Source organism: Python bivittatus, unplaced genomic scaffold (assembly GCF_059951505.1).
Source record: "Python bivittatus isolate LINGU-HERP-01145 unplaced genomic scaffold, Pbiv_v1 ctg000140_np1212, whole genome shotgun sequence".
Classification (NCBI taxonomy): Eukaryota; Metazoa; Chordata; class Lepidosauria; order Squamata; family Pythonidae; genus Python; species Python bivittatus.
This window is the reverse complement of record NW_028277043.1, coordinates 629,429-648,252: the sequence shown is the minus strand read 5'-3', so window position 1 is coordinate 648,252 and position 18,824 is coordinate 629,429. Positions and strand designations below refer to the sequence as shown.

Below are 18,824 nucleotides of genomic sequence, written 5' to 3'. Positions count from 1 at the left end.
CCTATCTGCTCGGTGCAGCATCTAAACAGGGTTGCTTTCTAGGCTGTAAAAACTGGCTGCAAATTCTTCTTGCCACATACAAATGACACGGCTTCTGAGAAATCGTCTATCTCAAATAAAATCTTAGTTGCGGGGGTGGAGGGAGTAAAGTGGTACACTTTGCACGCTGGGGGAAAGTAGTTCAACTGCATTTTGCCTGGAGGGCTGGGGGGGAAAAAGTTTTGCAGGAGCCTCCTGAATTTCTCTCAGACAAACTCCTCTTTGGTCTGAACCAAGAGCTGAAAATTAATGGGATCAAAAGCTAAACAGGAAAATTGGTAGGCACCAAGCAGGTGGCTTCTATGAAATTTCACCTACGACTGGGTACAATTTTCAGGAAATGAAATATGAGATGTTGTCAGCAATACTGATAAATGCAGATATGTCAGGGTTTGGTTGGCTGGTTTTACAACCTGATGTCTTGATGTTCCTTCCCTTGTCAGAGGTCCTGGCTGTTCTTCTCTCAGATGTTCTAATATTCCTCCAGGAAAAGGATCAAAAATATGTATTTGCATCCCTGGTAAGGAATTCTACACTTTTTTTTCCATTTTAAAAAAGATTGGTGTACACTTTGGCTGCATCTGCACAACACATTTCATGTGGTTACTGAATCAGTCTGTTTTCTGGATTTGGCCAATGTATCTATCCATAAAAACGGGCAAGTAGGTTAGGCCTGTGTGGAAGAGCAGGCTGCTTGAACAAAATCGTAGGCACTTGTGCTGCCTTTTTTCCTTCTTATTTGGGCCTTCTCCCTGGCATCAGCGTGGCATAGTTCCCAATAAAGCTGCAGCCTTGGCACAGGTGTGAGAGGAGAATGGAGGAGATGTGTGTTTTGGAGCTCTGCAGCCACCAACAAACAGTACACCAGCCAAATGAAAGAAGGTGTTTTTTGTACAGAAGAAAGGGATGGTCCAAAAGAGAGGAAGAGAAGTATAGAGGCCCAGCAAGACAAAGTACAATGTAAAACAGATTCAAGAGCTCTATATGTTGGCCATTAACAGAAAAAGAAGAAATCTCAGGGAGGGGGGACTTAAGGCAGAACAGGCTTAAGAAAGAAATGTTGATACATACCACTAATAGTACAGAGCATAGTATACAGGTAATTGTAATAGGAAATAGAGTAATAGATAATAGAGTATAGTAATAGTACCGAGTATAGTATAAACATTGACATAGTAATAGTAAGTGGATAATAATAGCATAGTAATTTGTATCATAGTAATTACTATGATAATTAATAGTAATTATCATAGTAATAGTAGAGAGATAGCAATAGAACAGAATATAGGAAGCATTCATATATCACTTTTATATGTTTGTTTTTACAAAATAAAACATCTCCCCAGCTCTTATGGGGAGATATAAAGGAACCACCTGTCCAGGGTCTAGTTCTTTTGTGTCTCTCTTGAGTCTAGGTCAATCCAATTGGGTACCAATTAAAAAAGAACGCATGACAGCTTACATAATACGTGAATACAAACATACACACACACCCAAGTAACACTAACCAAACTTAGTCTGTTGCTTGCATGCAACTGCTGTATCTTTGACTTAGCTAAACATTTTGTGTAAACCTAGCCAATATATAGAAAAATAAATTACCATGTCCAAAGTAGAATTTTCTTAGAACTTTTAATGACTTGGCTTTATTGCTTTAATTATTCAGAGTCATGCCAATAATTATACGGAGACAATAAATAAACTGTTAAAACAGCAGAGCACCATAAAATGCAAATGTCAACAGACCTTTGATTAAAAAAAAAAAATCCACATCTATTTTGTATGATGCAGGTTTTACGTCTGTTTGGACTCAAATCCTCTCTAAGTCAATAAGCAAACCAGAACGTAGTTATCCTGCTATGTTTCAACATTTCAGAATTTTGTAACATGGCTCTCTAAACCGAATAGGTATAAAAGTGCTAGTGTTAATGGAAGTGCCTATAAAGTGCCTAGGTGAGCGAGTATGCAAAATGGCATTGCATAAAGTCTTCCCAGAAGTGTTAGACTGAGAAGACCTGAACCTCACATTTCCTACTTCTGAGCCTAACATTTTCCAGGGTTTTTGTAAGACTAATATGACATATTTGTGCATCATCTTAAGCTCCTTAGGAGAAAAGTGAACTAAAAATACAATAAGCAAATATGTATAGTGGCAGTAGTAGAAGAAGAAAATGATTCAGTAATGTTTTTGCCCTTCTTCTTTCTTCTCAAGCCTCTTTTCCTTTATTTTTTGAAAGACATTACCTTAAGTCACAAAGAATTTTATTTTCCCAATATAAATGTATGCCTTGTATATACATTTACAACTGGCAACTAACAGAGGAATAGAGCTGTCTAAACAAATCTACTCTGACAGAAGGGCTTTTGTATGTAAAGATCAAGCTGTGGAGAGACCAACAAATTTAGCAGACCATTTGAAAGGTAGATAAGCTCCTTGTCTCCTACTTAGTGGGAAGTTACAAAGCTGTTTCAGGAGTGATTCAGTCTTTAGTGTAGCTGCCAAGGGAAGATTATTACTGAAAGGTTTACATAAAGAAGGTATATACCAAGATATCAGTTAAAATAGTAAGGAAGGGGACAAACACATCAAATGGTCCCTTTGTCTGCTTGGGTTTTTATCCTGTTGCAGTGGGAGCAACAGGCTGTAAAAGATCTCGTCTCAGGTTTCCGCTGATATCACTGATGAGACAAGTTGAATTAGGGATCCAGTTTAGATGTGCCTTTACTATTGTTCCAGCATCATTGTGGCATAGGGGTGACCATGTTGTGGGTTTGGTTGTATGTTTGGAGCTTCCGGTTGCACCAATCAACCTAACGCATATGCTTCTCTTCCCCTACTCAAAAAAAGGATCAAAAATCCACCGTAATCTCACTGAAGAAGCTGATTGTCCGAGAAGTGGCCCATGAGGAGAAGGGCTTGTTCCTAATTAGCATGGGAGGAAAAGACCCTGAGATGGTGGAAGTCCATGCCAGCTCTAAGGAGGAGCGTAACAGCTGGATTCAAATCATCCAGGACACTATCAACACTATGTAAGGAGTTAAATAATTGTTGATGGAATGTGAGATATTGTTCGGGGTTGCTTCCATATACAGTGGTACCTCGGGATACGAATGCCTCTACTAACGAACTTTTCGGGTTACAACCAGCTCCGGCCGCAAAAATTTACCTCGATGTGCAAACTCCGCCTCAGGGTACGGTCATTTTTCCGCCCTGACACGTGGTCCGTGGCCATTTTTCCGCCCCTGACACGTGGTCCGCGGACGCCAGAACGGATTAACGGTAATTACATTGAACCTTATGGGAAAATTTGCTTCGGGGTGCGACCAAATTCGGAGGGCGGACAGATTAACCGGATTTACATTGAACCCTATGGGGAAATTTGCATTGGGTTACGACCAACTCGGGATACACCCAGAGTCACGGAACGGATTAAGTTCGTATCCCGAGGTACCACTGTAAATGGAGGTTTGGGGAAAGATAGAATAGAGCAATCTTTCTCTGATGCTCTTGAATGTCTACGTGTCCCATCTTTTCCACCTAGCATGGAAGATCTTTGATCTGGTAAGGCTGTTTTGCAGACATCTAAGCTAGAAAAACCTAGATGACCACTAAATGGTAGAAGTAGAGTTTTCTGTTTCTTTACCTCCATCTATTGTTCATCTGGATTTTTGCAGCAAGATCTGGTAATCATGGCTTTCTGCATAAAAGCTCTAGGATTTGAAACCCTGTTGCCAAACCATAGACAAACCCCTATGAGGTAGCCCAATTATGTAAGGTAGCTTCCTATGTTTGATATCCATTTATCAGTTTGCAACATGAATAATACTTAGGATGGGAAAGCTACTGTGAAATTTCCAACTGTCTCAAGAGTTCTACATCTTGAATATTGTTATAAAGAACTAAACAGACATATATAGTAGGTAGTCATTCCAAAGAAGGAAATGGAACTGTGCTGAAGTAGAGGGGGAGAGAGAGTTCAGCATAAATGACGTGTGAATGAACACTTTTCCAGCATACATTTTCAATCTGCTTGACTCTACTGTAGGGACAAAGAGGAAGATGAAGGTATCCCTAGCGAGTCAGAAGAGGAGAAGCGGGTGCTGGACACAAAGGCCAGGGAACTGAAAGGTAAAAACAAAATGATGACGTGTTTTGAATTTTAGTCTCCTGATTCCAGCAATTCTCTGTTTCAACACAAGATGGAGTTTCAGCCTCAGAGATTGTAAGCCCCACCAACTTTAAGTAACATTCCATCTCTTGTAAGAGCTCTTTAGCTGACGTTTCTTCTTTTCCATCCCACAGAACAGCTCCACCAAAAAGACCAGCAGATCATAGCCCTCTTAGAAGAAAAAGAGAAGATTTTCAGAGATATGACAGATTGTAGTGGGCATGAGGAAGGTTTGGGGGCCAGGATGCTGTTCCGGGCCAACACAGATGAGGCACCAAAAGGAGAAAGCATAATGAAGAATGTGATCAGTGAAGGTAAGCTGGTCTCTGACCCACCATTTGTCACTTGCTTTTCTAAAAGAGTCCAAACTTTGAATATTCACTGCATTTCAAGGAAGTAAACTGCAACAGGCTGAGAATACAGTTCGAAACAGATAATCATTCAGGGAACTTCCTTCCTTCCTTCCTTCCTTCCTTCCTTCCTTCCTTCCTTCCTTCCTTCCTTCCTTCCTTCCTTCCTTCCTTCCTTCCTTCCTTCCTTCCTTCCTTCCGAGTTATATTAAAAGGGGCTAATAGATTTGTCCAATCCCTTGCTTCCGATTAGGGTGCATTCCTCCTTGACCTGCTTTATTGCTGAAACTACTTTAATGCTAAAGCAATGCCTCTCTTCTTCCTGTTTTATTTTTCCACTCTTTTCCACTCTTTTTGCTAACTTTTGAAGCCCAACCTCTTGTTGAAACTAAGTATAAGACCTTACAACTTTGTTTCCATAGATTCTCTCCCTTCCTCTGATGTCCCTGTACCCTGTTCATCAAACTTTATAACATGAGCTGTTTTGGATAGGGACCAATCCAACCAGCCGCCTGCTTTTGCAGTGCAGCACTCTAGCACACCACCCAAAATCCAGATGTGTTCTGCTTTAAAGTGCTGCAAGTCTCCATAGTGTTCATTGTTTTCTTTATAGCTTACCTTCTTAACATTTAAATGCTAATGTTGGGGTAAGATGAGGCTGGAGCCCAGTAAGATGGTATCTGGATGTATAGGAGAATGTTGCCCTGGGGTGCAATGAGTTTTTATAGAATTTTATAGAGTTTTGATTGACTTTTATTCTGATTGTTTGGTTCTAGTCTGTGACTGTAATAAAGATGTTTCTGATTGTCGAAGGCTTTCACGGCCGGCATACGATGGCTGGTGTGGGTCTTCCGGGCTGTGTGGCCGTGTTCTGGAAGTTTTGTTTCCTAACGTTTCGCCAGCAACTGTGACCAGCATCTTCAGAGTGCAGGAGCACAGACAGGAGCAGTTCCCTCTGTGCCCAGGGTGATGTGACCCTTTTGTGGGTATTTATAGAGATCGGGGGGGGGAGGGGGGATTGGGGGTGTGTGTGGGGGGGTGTTGGGTTACTGAGTGGCTGCTTGTTTTCTGACACCAAAACTTCTATTGAGTTCTATTGAGAAAAAAAAAACCCTGCCTAATCCCCAGGAAGATACACACAGATGCTGACACCAAAACAAGCAGCCACTCATTAACCCAAACCCCACACACCCCCACACACCCCCTAGCCCCCCACCACACACCCCCAATCCCCCCCCCTCAGATCTCTATAAATACCCACAAAAGAGTCACATCATCCTGGGCACAGAGAGAACTGCTCCTGTCTGTGCTCCTGCCCTCTGAAGATGCCGGTCACAGATGCTGGTGAAACGTTAGGAAACAAAACTTCCAGAACACGGCCACACAGCCCGGAAGACCCACACCAGTCATGATTCTGATTGTTTGCGGGAGTTAGTTTGTTTTCCTGTTTTGTGCACCGCTCAGGGTTGTTGTTACAATAGGAGCAGTTATATAATTCCTTTTAAATAAATAAATAAATAAATAAATAAATAAATAAATAAACAAGCAAGCAAGCAAGCAAGCAAGCAAGCAAGCAAGCAAGCAAGCAAGCAAGTTGCAGCACATTAACATGGATGGTCTTCTGATGGTGCTGTTTCTTCTTTCAGTTGAGCAATTGCAAGGTTTGGTGAGCCGGAGCCTCGGAAGTGCTCTTGGGCAGCAGATGAGCAGTCTGGTCTCAGAGCAGGAGGGCGTGGGGCCCATCTCTCTCCCCAGGAGGGCAGAGACCTTTGGAGGGTTTGACAGCCACCAGATGAATGTGTATAAAGGTGAGTCTTTTCTACCTCCACCCCAGGCTCTAGCTTTGCCCTTTTAGTTTGCAATAACTTAAGATTCCTGAAGAGGGAAAGAGGGCTTCCTCACAGCTCTGCTTCTACCATAATTACAGTCACTCCCAAGATTCACACTTTGAACATCGTAGGTTTTATTTATTTTGGCTTAGCATGATGTCTGCACCCAGCCATTGTGTACAAACTATGGTTTATGGTTTAGTATGATATGGGTCCCCCATCCCCAGTCTCTTGCTTATACAAGAAATCTGATATTTTTTTTTCTCTTTAGGTGGGGAGAAGGATGAAGGAGAAGAAGTACAGGATCTTCGGAGGACAGAGTCTGACAGTGTGTTGAAGAAGGTATGGAACAACAGATTGTCAACAGCTTTCCATATTCAGCCTCCAGCATCTTCCATCTTGTAGAGTTTCAGCTAGTAGGGAACGTATACACCCTTGGAAAAAGATGCAGCCATGTAAAATAGCATCTGTTGTGCTGGGAAACCCACACCCAACAGTTCCTGGGACTTATCCGCCCACCGTGTTTGGTTACAGTGATCACCTGCCTTTCCACATCTACCAGTGATTTGGCAATCCTTCCCAATAACGCATTGCCTTCCCACCTAGCAGCATTCGTTCCTGCAAATCAGAGCTTACCAATGCTGCTTTACATTTTGCAGAATGCATTGCACTGCATCTGTATGTTTGATTGCGAAGTTGGGGGTGAGAGGCAAGAGCCTGAAGGCAATGGCAAGAGCAGTGACCTGAACAGTGTGGTCCTTCTTGCACTGAATCTGTCCCCGCACAGAGGATGCCATTGAACCAACACCACACGTTCTGCTGAGCTGTCTATTGAACCATTCATGACACCCTTAATTAGTATCACCCTTCCTTGTAAATCACTCCAGCTGTTCTATGAAAGAGAGTACATTTTTCCTGTTAACTGATAAAACCTTAGAAACCTCAAAAAAGGTAACAAAATACAGTTAAATCACGATTGCTGTAAGAAAACTTAAGTTCTGGTAGATTATTTTCATATTAGAAGGCAATTAGCTACACATTTCTCTCTTTTATATTTTGGTTATTATATGTTTTGTTGTTTGGTGTTTTATACAGAATTTTGGTCTATGACCATAAATATAAATTGATTGAGTATCCTCAGAAAATGGTCAAGAACGCTGGGAGGTGAAGCCCAAGCTTTCAAAAACGGGTTGTTGTATATGATTTATTTGGATCCTGGCTCTCTGTCCTTAGTGTCTTTCTCATTAAGAGTATGTATGGTCTCTTCTTAGGGAGGAACAGCTAACTTGATGTTTGTACTGAAAAGAAACAATGAGGTAAGTGTTTCTGTTCAAAGATGGCCTTTTTCTTTTGTTTACAAAGCATCTAGAACATGAGATCAGCCCCTTCTCGTGCTCAGTGAAATACCTCCTCCTCTAAATTTTTTTATTTTCCGATCTGGGATCTGGTTGTTTTCTTGCTCTGTTAATTATTAGGGTGGCTTTGATTAATGCATCTGCCACATCTTCACAGGCTTTGGGTTAAGCCTTCTCCATCTGGGTATCCTCCGGTTGGTTGGACCACAGACCCAGCATAATGGATGTTGTACTCCCATCTAGAGAGCACCAGTTAGGGGACAGTTGGAGAACGTGCAGGTTGTCCTTGCTGTCATTGGGTGGGAGAAGAGAAAACCCATGCCACATTGAATTGGATACACAAGTGAACTTCTGAAGATTTATGAAATTCCCAGTCTTTGAATTTGTGAAGATACATGGGAATTGTCCCTGAAAGTTCAGTGCAATCTTGCAAGGCCGGTGGAAAGTGGTATTTCTCAGTGGCTGATGAAAAATCACTTCGTTTTATTAGTGGTGGTAGTAGTTTTATTTATTATGTGCTCATAACTACAGATATAGAATAAAAAAAATCCTAAAATAATATCGTGAGTGAAAATCTTTATTGCAGTCAAAGATCAGTATGTAATCAAACTCAGTAATATGAAATAGGTTACATATATATGGAAAGGTACAAAAAATAATATATACATAATAGATCTAGATATAATTAAAATAACATAATGTAAAATAAGCCTCTAAATGAAAAGGTCCGTGACACATTATAGTATTAACCTGTATACATTCAAAGCAATAGGTAAGTGTTATGAAACGGCTACAAGTCATATTAGTGAATTCTGAACTGTTAAAGTGTATATAGTCACAAAAGAACTAGATTAGATAAAACAAACTTACTTTGAAATATTATGTTTTTATGTAACTTTGTGCTTTTCCAAATGCCGTAAGTAAACCTAAAATCAATGTTGTGCCTTGAAAGACCAAGTTATGCAAAGTAAGAGGTGTAGATTTGCAGCAGCAGATTGCAAAGTTGCACTTTTCCTGGTGTATAATTTTCAGGGTACGTTTTCCTGAGTGTGAGGTACACAGAATTTTGTTCTCTGGGGATATTTGTGGGTGGGTGGCTATTCTCAGGTAGTCAGTGTCACGTGGGAATGAAGGTGGAGAATCCTCAGGGACTTGTGTTCCATCAGCACAGCTCATCTGCCTGCTGTTGGCCAAGTTCTTGTTTCTGAGTTCCTAAAAAGGCAGGAGTCCAGTAGACCAAATACATTAATTAGCTGTTGACAGTGTCTTTCTCTCTGTTTCTCTTTTTCTTCTGTAGCAGGTCCTCCAGAGTTTAACTCAGCTTCACAGCTTGCTGAGCTTATTGCAGGTAAGTGCTGGGAAAGAGACGGGGAACACCTCTCTGCTTATCTGATAAATGAAAGCCTATCTAGTCTAATACTTCAGCAAAATAAGACACTTAGCAGCAGGAGATACAACATCTAAAGCAGGAGCCTCCAACCAGAAGCTTCAGGGCTGGATATGTCCTCCAGAACCTTTGAGCTCTGAGAAAGTTTTGCCAAATTGTAATTTTGGATAAGCCAGACAAGAAACTCATGAAAGACAAGGGGAGAAGTCAGATTAACTGTAATTAATTGAACTTGAATTAAACATATGCTGTTTGTGGAATGGGGTCCCTCCCATGCTACTCAAAGGCTAAGGGTAGTCCTTAGCCTCCAGTCTAAAGGAATGGAAAGAATGAGATGCTTATTTATGGTTCACATATCTGGATGCATCAGCCCTTTTTAGCCCAGGTTAGACAAAAGGTCTTTAGAGGACTTACCAATCTCATCATGGTATAGGAAACTTAAAATTAACAGCCCAGACAAGCAGTGGTCAGTTATCACTGACCTCAGGACCCCTCAGGAATTCTGCAGGCCTTGTTTAACAATACTCCCAAGCATAAGGGCCCTGACGAAGTCATGGGAAGAGCCCTTATTCTGGGCAGGGTCAGTGAAATACAGGAGCTTCTGCAGAGGGAGGAAGGTCTTAATTTTGTAAGGAAGAAAGATAGCTGAGACACCTTCTTGTATTTCATGCAGCCTCCCACAGGGTGAGTAGTCAAAGACATAGGCCCCAAGTGGAGGAAACTGTCATCCTGAAACAGTCCCATTAGTTTGGGTGGTTTGAAATGGTCTGCAGTACATCTGAGTTTGGCAAGATGTTTCTTTTTTTTTCTTTTTATTTAATTGGGCAATCTGCAGATACCCTCTAAGGCCAACCCCTGCCTTATGGTGATTGACTCTCATAGGTTCTCAGCAGGAATTTCGATTTTGTGCTGCAAGGGAGTGTACATAGGACCTTTGAAGCAAATTGCTCTGCCTAGTAGAAAGCCTTCTCCCCTTTTTTGTACAGGCTGTTGTTGTACAACAAGACACCTACATTGAAGACCAGAAGTTGCTGCTAACAGAGAGGACTTTGAGCCGCAGTTCATTCCGGCCCAACTCCTTGATTGAGCAGGAAAAGCAACGCAGCCTGGAAAAACAGCGGCAAGAGCTTGCCAACCTGCAGAAGCAACAGGCCTTGCACCAGGAGGAAAGGAGGAAGAAAGAGAAGGATTGGGAGGCCCGAGAGAAAGAGCTAACTGAGCGGGAAGCTCAGCTGGCCCAGAGGGAAGAGCAGATCCAGAAAGGGCATCACAGCCTGGAGAAGGAGCGGGAGGAGCTGCAGCAGAAGAAAGCAACCTACCAGCTCGATCTGGAACATCTCCGGACAGCCCAGAAGCAACTGGAGAAAGAAAAGGAGCAGTTGAAGAGGGAAATGGAGCAAATATCCCAGCCACAGATGGAGTCCAACCTCAGATTGGTAATTGCTCCTTTGTACCTGTAAATTTTCTGGCATCAAAGGAAGGAGGCTGGTGGAGCATTTGAAGATGCAGAGGTTCTAGATCAGTGGTTTTCAAATGATGTTCTATGGACACTTCTGTAGAAACCTATCAGGGTGTCTTCTTCAAAAGATTAGTAATGCTTTTCTTCTACAACTGCATTGGTTTTCTTGTGCAATGCACAGTCCCAGATATGAATTCCGAGGCCACCTGTATTTGATTCTGGAAGCACAATTTTTGTCTAACCTGGTCTTATCCATGTTGTGGTGTGCTCATGTATATGGTACTGATAGTGCCAGAACCATTACTGCTAAGATAAAGTGCACATCTGCAAGAGATAGGGTCTTTTCAATGGTGGCACTCTGATACAACCACTTTATTTTCCTAGTATGTTAGGAAACTGGTTTAGATTTATTCAGCATTGGTTTGGCTTGCTTGTAGTGTTTTATCTATTGTTGCTATTGCTTACTGCTGCTTTTATTGTTTTATTTTTATTTATTTTACATTGCATTTTTAACATGCTTTACAGTGCCCAGGGAACTGAGGTTGTTGGAGAAATTTAAAAAAGTAATAAATACAAACATAAACAGTCCGCTACCTTACCTATTGCTTGTTTTGTCTTGTGTCTTCCAGCATCCCAACCAACATACCAAAATGAGTAGAACCCCTTCCCTTCTTCCAACAGAGGACTTGTCTTCTAGGCAATTGTGTTCTTCACTGCCCAAACAGGGGCACTTGGATACAGAACTTTCTGCATCACCCAAAAGGAACAGTCTCTCAAGGACACATAAAGAGAAGACCTCCTTTCATTTGATTGGCACTACAACATCAGGCCAAACCAACAAGCCAGCCGAGGGACACGGGCAGATGCCCAACCGCCTCTTTGGCTTAGCCAAGCCAAAGGAGAAGAAGGAGAAGAAGAAGAAGAGCAAAGGGCATCGTTCACAGCCATCTGGTAAGCAGAGGGCCGGCTTGATATTCCTAAAGGTTCTTCTCTGAAGTGGAGAACCAAGGATGGAAAGCTGTATGGCAGATCTCCTTCTACCAAATTGCTTGCTGGTGGTCCAGATCTGAGTCTTGGCTACAGATCAGTAGAGACAGCAGGCAAGATCAGTAGGGAGGCCTGGAAAGAATAAGCTTGGTGCCTCCCTCAGCATCAAGAGGGACAGTATAGTTGTGAAGCTGAAGTGGTTGGACTAGGACTGGGGAGATAAAGGTTCAAGTCCCCCATCAATTAGATGGTACTTAGCTTTGTTGCAGTGAAGAAATATTTGAGACGGGGCTCCCACATGGATAAAAACACCTCAAAAAGGCCATTTTGCTGTGATGGCATATACAACTGGAACTTGCTGTCTTTGTGGATTGTTCTGTTTATGCACAGAAGTGCACTCTAAGGCCAGCAAGTTTTATGTCTTGTGATTCCAGTGAAATCAAAGTCTTTTGGGGCAGGGGCAGGCATCAATTCATACAGATGCAACATTAAAAAAAAGAGGTGGGAAATATGTAAATAAGTAGATTATCTGCAATTGAGCATATTCCAATTCCAGGATTAATACGTGGAATTTGGGAAAAGTGGAATGGATGTTCAGGATATGACGATACCAGATAGAGGAAGATTAGCCTAACTCCTACTCAAAATAGTCCAGGCAAATAAAGGTTTTTACCCTTCTCTGAACTACAGTTATTATATTGAACTTGCAAGTTGGAAGGAATAAAATTTTACCGTAGTAGAGATGACAGCATTCCATGTTTGCTTTCCCTTTGAATTTATTCTTTGAGTGCTGATGCCGGTGGGCTAATAGAGGCAGCAATTTAAAAGGGAAAAGGATCTTTAGTTCTAATATGGAGCGCTGATATGTTTAGGTGTACCTTTTGCTCATGAATTTGCATTTTCCCTGCTATCGAAAAGAAGGACAGAAGGAAGGACTACTGATTATGGCACTGCAGTGAGCTGGGCGGTGACAAATTTGTAGTATAATAAATAAGTAAATACTTATGCAAAAACATTTAACTGCTTGACCTTGGATGGACAGCTGCGAGGGATTTGCATAGGATGATATCTTGGAAGTATTATTTCAGCTGTACAGGCTCTTCATCACTTCACAGCCTACCATGACAAGGGCAGTGGCATGTAGATAGATAATTAAGGTTTTATTCCATGTCCTCTATTTATCAATCTGCCTGGTCTTTATCTACAAGATGCTAAGCTCTGCACCTTTGTTCCCAAGCCACAGACACATGGAACTCTTACGCTCTGGCTGGGCTTCTGGTAGGATGCAGTTAGTTGCTAAACTTTACAGTGTTGGATAAGGAAGCCAGGAAAAATAGCAGTCTCTCTCTGTTGTGTGTTAACACTGTTTTGATTTCTTTTTTCCCTAGATGCTCACTCTCCAGAAGCAGCACCAGAAAGCGAGGAGATCTTTTGCTGATCCCATTTCTTGTCTCCAGCCAGGCCATCTCCAGATCTGCCCTGCAGTGAGGGGCCAAGGAATCGAACAATTCTTCATCCTAGACATTGAACTGTGCTGGGCTTTCTTCCAGTGAAAACCCACCTTTCACACCTACAATCCACTGTCCATTCCCACTGCTGGATCTTCTTGAATATGTTACATCTGAAAATATGTCCAGAAGGGCAATAGGAGGAGGAAAAACCACATGGAAGAACTGTGGATGCAGCCAGACTGGGCAGGCTCAGTTTGGGTTGAATGTGCTCTGAACAGCACTGTTTCTCTGTGCAATGCTAGTTAGTGACTTGCCCAGGCAGACATTCCCTTCTTTCCTTTTCATCTTGAAAAACAGGGAACTTATGAACAAGGGCAACATACAGTAGCTAACCTTCTCTTAGGGAACCACCACCCGAAGTCAAAAACCCTCTACAGAAAAAAGATGGGACTCTTTAAGCAGTGTTTCTACACTGGTCAATATAGATATAATGTATACACACTTCTATACATACTTACGTAAATATATACATATACACACACAAATAAATGTGGCTCCATATCCTTTGGATATGCTCTATGTCTGTACAGAAAAGCTAGGGAACCTCAGTTGTATCCTAAAGGGGTTGGTAGATACCTGAGTAAAACTGTTCAGGGATTGGGTCACTGTTATACAGTATCTCTTAGTTTGGGCTGGGTCCGTGAATTTTTGCCACCTGCTACGAAGTTGGCATTCTGCACCGACCACAGGGATCATTTTGTAGGTGGAAGGGCCCCTAAGGCAAGATTCCTGTGCAGGCACATTGGGGGAATGGGGGAAGCCCTTGGCTGGCATGTTGCCAAAAGGCAGAAAAATACAAAATGGATTGGAAGCAATGCGGGGTCCTAGGTTGGAGAGGTGAAAAGGGCCATTGCGGGAAATCAGAAGGTATGCTCTAGAAGTCATCTCAGAAGAGCTACAGAGGGAAAGCTTAAATCACAAGCACTCTTAATTCCCACTGCACTGCAAGGTACATCCTGATTCCCTGCCATGGGATTTCTCTTCCTTCTCATGAAGAAACACATTGTTTCCACTGGGATGAGGCTACTATTGAGTGGGTTTTGCCCTCAAAGAGTCTGAAGAATATACAAACACAGGTCAAATTCTCTGCTCCTGCTTCCTTGGCTTCTCTTCCCAAGCTTCCCATTTTCTCCCAATTTCGTTGTATCTTCTTGCTAGGAACTATGTTGAGGAAGTGGGTGGCTGTCATTTGGGTGAAAGAGCTGTGGTAGAGAAGTACAACTATGTTGGTTAGGTAGAATTTCCTTTCCTTTACATGGACTAAACAATCCACCACATCCCTTAACATAACTTTCCAAATAGGATAGATTTGTTGCTTTAAAAATTGTAGAGTCCCGATCTCGATGCTATCACCGTTTTGTGTGAGAACCCCCCATCATTTCTGAGGTGGAATTGCCAGGAGGTGAAAAATGTATGTAAATGTACAGACACCCCAAAACGATTTCCTATATACATACTCCTTCCAATCGCTTCTTTAATACGTCGTCGTCCTGATTTACCCAAGTGCAATAAGGCCTTCATCTGCGGTCAACACGAAAGGGTATATTTGCTTTGTATGTGTGTGGATAGTGATCATTCAGTTTCAGAAAATAAGTCGTCTGAATTTGGTCCCCTTTGCATGGAATTAGGAAAGCGGTTTGCTTCTGTTTTCCACCTGCAAATGGATGACATTGTCTCCTAATCTCCTATGGCAAGAGAGGGGAACGCCTGCCTCCTAGGCCTGCTCTCCACTCAATTCTGTTTAGAGAAGCGTGGATATGCTTTGCTCCAGGGAGAGGTGAGCGAGGGTAGGTTGAGCTTTTCCCTTGCTCTTGCATGCAAACAGTAGATGCAAGTGAGGAAGTAGTTGTCAGGCCTTTTTTTCCTCCAAGCCTAACCCTCTAGGGCAGTGTTTCTCAACCTTGGCAACTTGACGATGTGTGGACTTCAACTCCCAGAATTCCCCAGCCAACATGGCTGGTTGGGGAATTCTAGGTGTTGAAGTCCACGCATCCTCAAGCTGCCAAGGTTGAAAATCACTGTTCTAGGGTCATCTGGCCCATCATAGTTTATAGGGAACTATATCCAGCCCCAGGATCCAAATTTAATCTCCCTCCCTTCTCCCCTCATATTGGTGTCAGTGTCAAACCCTATTCCTCATTGCAGTGGGAGCAAGAAATCTGGCATGGTGAGAAAGGAGAGATTGGAAGGACCAATAAGCATTTTGGCGATACGGGATGAGTACGAAAGAACATCCTTGTTTTGCAAGTCGTCACAACCCTCTCTCACCTCTCACTGTCATCCCATTGATTATTCCAGTAGGCTGAGCAAATGGCACACAATGTGTTTACCTTCAAAGCTTGAAAAACCATTTTTGTCTACCCCACTCCTTCAAAGGTTTTGCACTATTGTTCCACCTTTGTATTCTCTCTTCAGAGCACCTCAGGAGCCATTTTCACACAATCTAATTTGCAGGACCAGCACAAAAACAGCTCTTTAATGAGCCTGTCTTTACAGAGGTGGAGGATCTCTGAGGACCTGGCTGTATCTCATGCCCTCTAAAACAAATTCACGCTGTCCGAAAAACAAAGCCAGAGGCAGCTAGAGAATTTTATTTCTTATTTTTATTTTTATTGCCACAATTGTTATGTGAAGTTTGTTCTCAGTTTGCAAGCTGGGCTTGCGTTGGAAAAAAAAAATCTTTCTGTTTGTTTGAAAGAAGTCTGGATTTTTAAAATGAGAAACGTTTACTTGGATTGTCTGTTTTACTTTATTTTTAAGCTGGGCTTATGAAGCCTAAAGAGCGTCTGTGTGTGTGTGTGTGTGTTTGTGTGTGTCTGTGCTTCTTTTTGTTGTTGCTTCTATTTCTTGTGTAAATATATAATTGATTACTGATGTGCTATTTGAATAAAACCAGCATTAAATGCTATCAACCACTGTTAGGAAACGATCTGACATTCAGCATTTCTTGGCCAAAGCAAACTTAAGATGATAAGACTGGGGCAAGCTTTTTGCAGAAAACTGAAGATGGGTTGAAACTGGAGTTGGTTCACATGGTGTGTATGTTTATTCCACTTTCACTGGTGCTAAATAGGAATGGCAGGTTTTGAAATACCACTTTCCTTTTTCTCCAAAATGGTTGTCTCCATCATAATCACCATGTACCATCTCTCCTGCACCAAGTGCTTTTGAGCTGGCAAGTCTCCTTCTTTCTGCAATAGCATTACTGTATATCTTAAGTTTTAAAAAGAGTTTAATATAGTTTAATCCTGTATTATTCATGTCTGCAACTCATAGCATGAGTGCAGAAAGATGCAAGACAGGGAGCAAAAAGAGATACCAGTTGGTAGGAAACTTCTTAGCCAAAATCTCTGCTGCCATTCTTCCTTCTCTTCACAGAGAGGCCATGTATAACATGATTACAGATAGAGATGGATTTATGTATTTCAAGGAAATCTGTGGGTATTACAAGTTCTTTAAATCTAGTTATTTTCCTGTTCAGCTGGATTGTGGTTGATTATTGTGATAAGTTCTTTTTGGCAAAGACTGTGTGCACTAGCCTCACAAATTATATGACAATGAATATCTCTCACTTGGGTTCCTCCCCACTTCTTCCCATAGGCTTGTGCAAAGGTACCAGTTGCGTGTTTCCGATTGAAATATATCTTTGAAAGGAAAAAAAAAACTTTAAAAAATAAAAATGTACATCAATGGAGAGAGTCAAAAAGAAAAAAATGTTATATATTCATTTGTAATTATGTAAAAAATTAAGTTAGGCTTACTGATTGTAAATTTTTAATTCCCCACCCTATAATTTGCAAAAAAGGAAAAAAAAACAGATTTTCATAATCTCTTTTATTTATCTACCTTTCTTGCTATGAAAACTCTTGTAAAGTCAAATTTCCCCACCCCTTTAAATAAATTTTGATTTTAAGTCGGATGAATTTTTGCCTGCTGGCCTCTCTAGGTCTGTGTCTGTTGTTTTCTCACCCATCCTTTCAGATTGAAACTGTTGGATGAAAAAGAGAATAAGTTGCTTCATTTTGCACACAAAGCAGAAGAACAGAGGAAGGAAGGCCTGTATGGCTACAGGGTGGATGGCAAATATGTTTTTGTGTTGCGCTGAATAGAGATGTAATTTTTTCCCAGAACGTTTGAATTAATGGGGAAAAGAGAGTTTTCTGGGGTTGGGGTAAATGGGGGTCAGTACCTTTGGGGAATAATGAAATGTAGACAGTTGTTTTAGCTTTCCCTCCCAGCAGATATAAATAAATGGATACTATTTCCATTGTTTATTCCATTCTCAGTGTTTTAAAGGTCTAATAAAGAGCAGGGACGACCTCTAGATCCAGTCAAGAAAATGAGGCAAATCTATAAAAAAGAACTTGAAAAAAAAAGTCACTCTACTCTGGAGAAAGAAATGTTTGCCTGTCCTTGGCTCTGAGAGTTACACTGTACAAGCTAATCCTCGAGAATTTTATAATGACAGTAGATTGTTTTATGTAATATGTTTTTTCCTGTCCCATAACTTTGTGGGGAGTAAAAGCTGCTGGGGAGTACAAACTGCATCATGTGAACACTTTTCTTAACCATTTCATGGAACATTTAACAGAAAATATTGAGGAAATATTTTATCTATTTTTCCCCAATTTTCCAGTTTTTTCAGGACAAAGTTATAAAAATGCAGTTGATTTTTCCCCTCAGAATGTTTCTATTTCTCCCCATAGCTCTAGCATTGAATAAGGAAGAGGTGAGGCATTTTCCTTCCTTAGTGCATACAGGTAATGTAATCTATCTGTGTCACAGCATCTTCCTTTCACTGTTGATTGGCCGTCTTTCCCAACCTGGTGCCCATCATAGAATGAGGGAATTGGAAGGTCATCCTTTCCAAGTCTCTGCTCACTGCTTGAAAACTTCCAGCCAGGAGAGTCCACCAGAGCTCCAGACAGTCTGTTTCACTGCTTAAGAGTGCTTACTGTCAAGAAATTTCTTCTAATTCCCAACCTGAATTTCCTAGCTTTTTATTTAGCTCCATTAATACTTGTCCTATCATTTTCAGCAGAGAATGGGGGACTCTTTCCATAGGTAAAGGTGCTCTTGCATCTCCCTTTAGTCTTCTATTTTGCAAACCAAACATTGGTAGCTCCTCTAACCGTTCCTCATAGAGCTTGGTTTTTAGAACACTGATCATCCCAGTTTTTGTCCTCTAAACCAGTTGGGAAAGGCAGGTTTTTACACACCAGGGAAATGAGGTGGCTGGGTGAATGTGTTGGTGTGAAATTCTGGATAAATGCCCAATTCAGGAGTTGCTTGGGCCAGGACTAAACACAGTTTGCACTGTTTGCACATTTGCGTAGAATACATGGGGTGAGTTCACATAATATGCTGAATCAAGTCAGCTAAAGACTTGGCAACTACATTTGTAAAATACACTTAACCTTGGTTGATGTTACTCTTGATTAAAAAATTTTTTATGGCTTAGGATGATGGGTGAACCTAACCTGGTTGATCGATTTATGGTGCAGTATATTGTGCAAGTCTGGAACTTGGTTACATTTTGTAACCAGCCATTATTGTATGAATCCACTATGCATTTTCCTTATAAAGAGCCAGTCCCTCAAGTTTAGTACATTCAACTGATACGACTTGCAAGGTCGACGTCCTGAGAAATCTAGTACCATGACACAGTGATGTTCTTTGGAACAATGACCATCAAGAGGGACAGTTCTGCACAAGGCCTAGAAGAGTACAAGAAGCCT

At 41.5% G+C, this 18,824-nt stretch overlaps 1 protein-coding gene across 10 annotated transcripts in view; it reads left to right on the top strand.

The window, feature by feature from the left end:
* AKAP13 (A-kinase anchoring protein 13) overlaps positions 1 to 17,005 on the top strand; it is a 234,008-nt gene extending 217,003 nt beyond the window's left edge. For 9 of the 10 annotated variants that reach the window (XM_088136399.1, XM_088136396.1, XM_088136402.1 and 6 more), the window contains 11 exons: positions 483 to 559; positions 2,888 to 3,069; positions 4,086 to 4,168; positions 4,343 to 4,522; positions 6,205 to 6,366; positions 6,659 to 6,729; positions 7,659 to 7,703; positions 9,040 to 9,090; positions 10,116 to 10,565; positions 11,218 to 11,539; positions 12,964 to 17,005. In XM_088136399.1, the coding sequence (XP_087992525.1) occupies positions 483 to 559; positions 2,888 to 3,069; positions 4,086 to 4,168; positions 4,343 to 4,522; positions 6,205 to 6,366; positions 6,659 to 6,729; positions 7,659 to 7,703; positions 9,040 to 9,090; positions 10,116 to 10,565; positions 11,218 to 11,539; positions 12,964 to 13,013 (1,673 nt within the window). In that variant the 3' untranslated portion in view covers positions 13,014 to 17,005. The remainder of the gene's footprint in view (positions 1 to 482; positions 560 to 2,887; positions 3,070 to 4,085; positions 4,169 to 4,342; positions 4,523 to 6,204; positions 6,367 to 6,658; positions 6,730 to 7,658; positions 7,704 to 9,039; positions 9,091 to 10,115; positions 10,566 to 11,217; positions 11,540 to 12,963) is intronic. The other variant, XM_088136397.1, reaches the window with a different exon arrangement.
* The last annotated feature ends 1,819 nt before the right edge of the window (positions 17,006 to 18,824 follow it).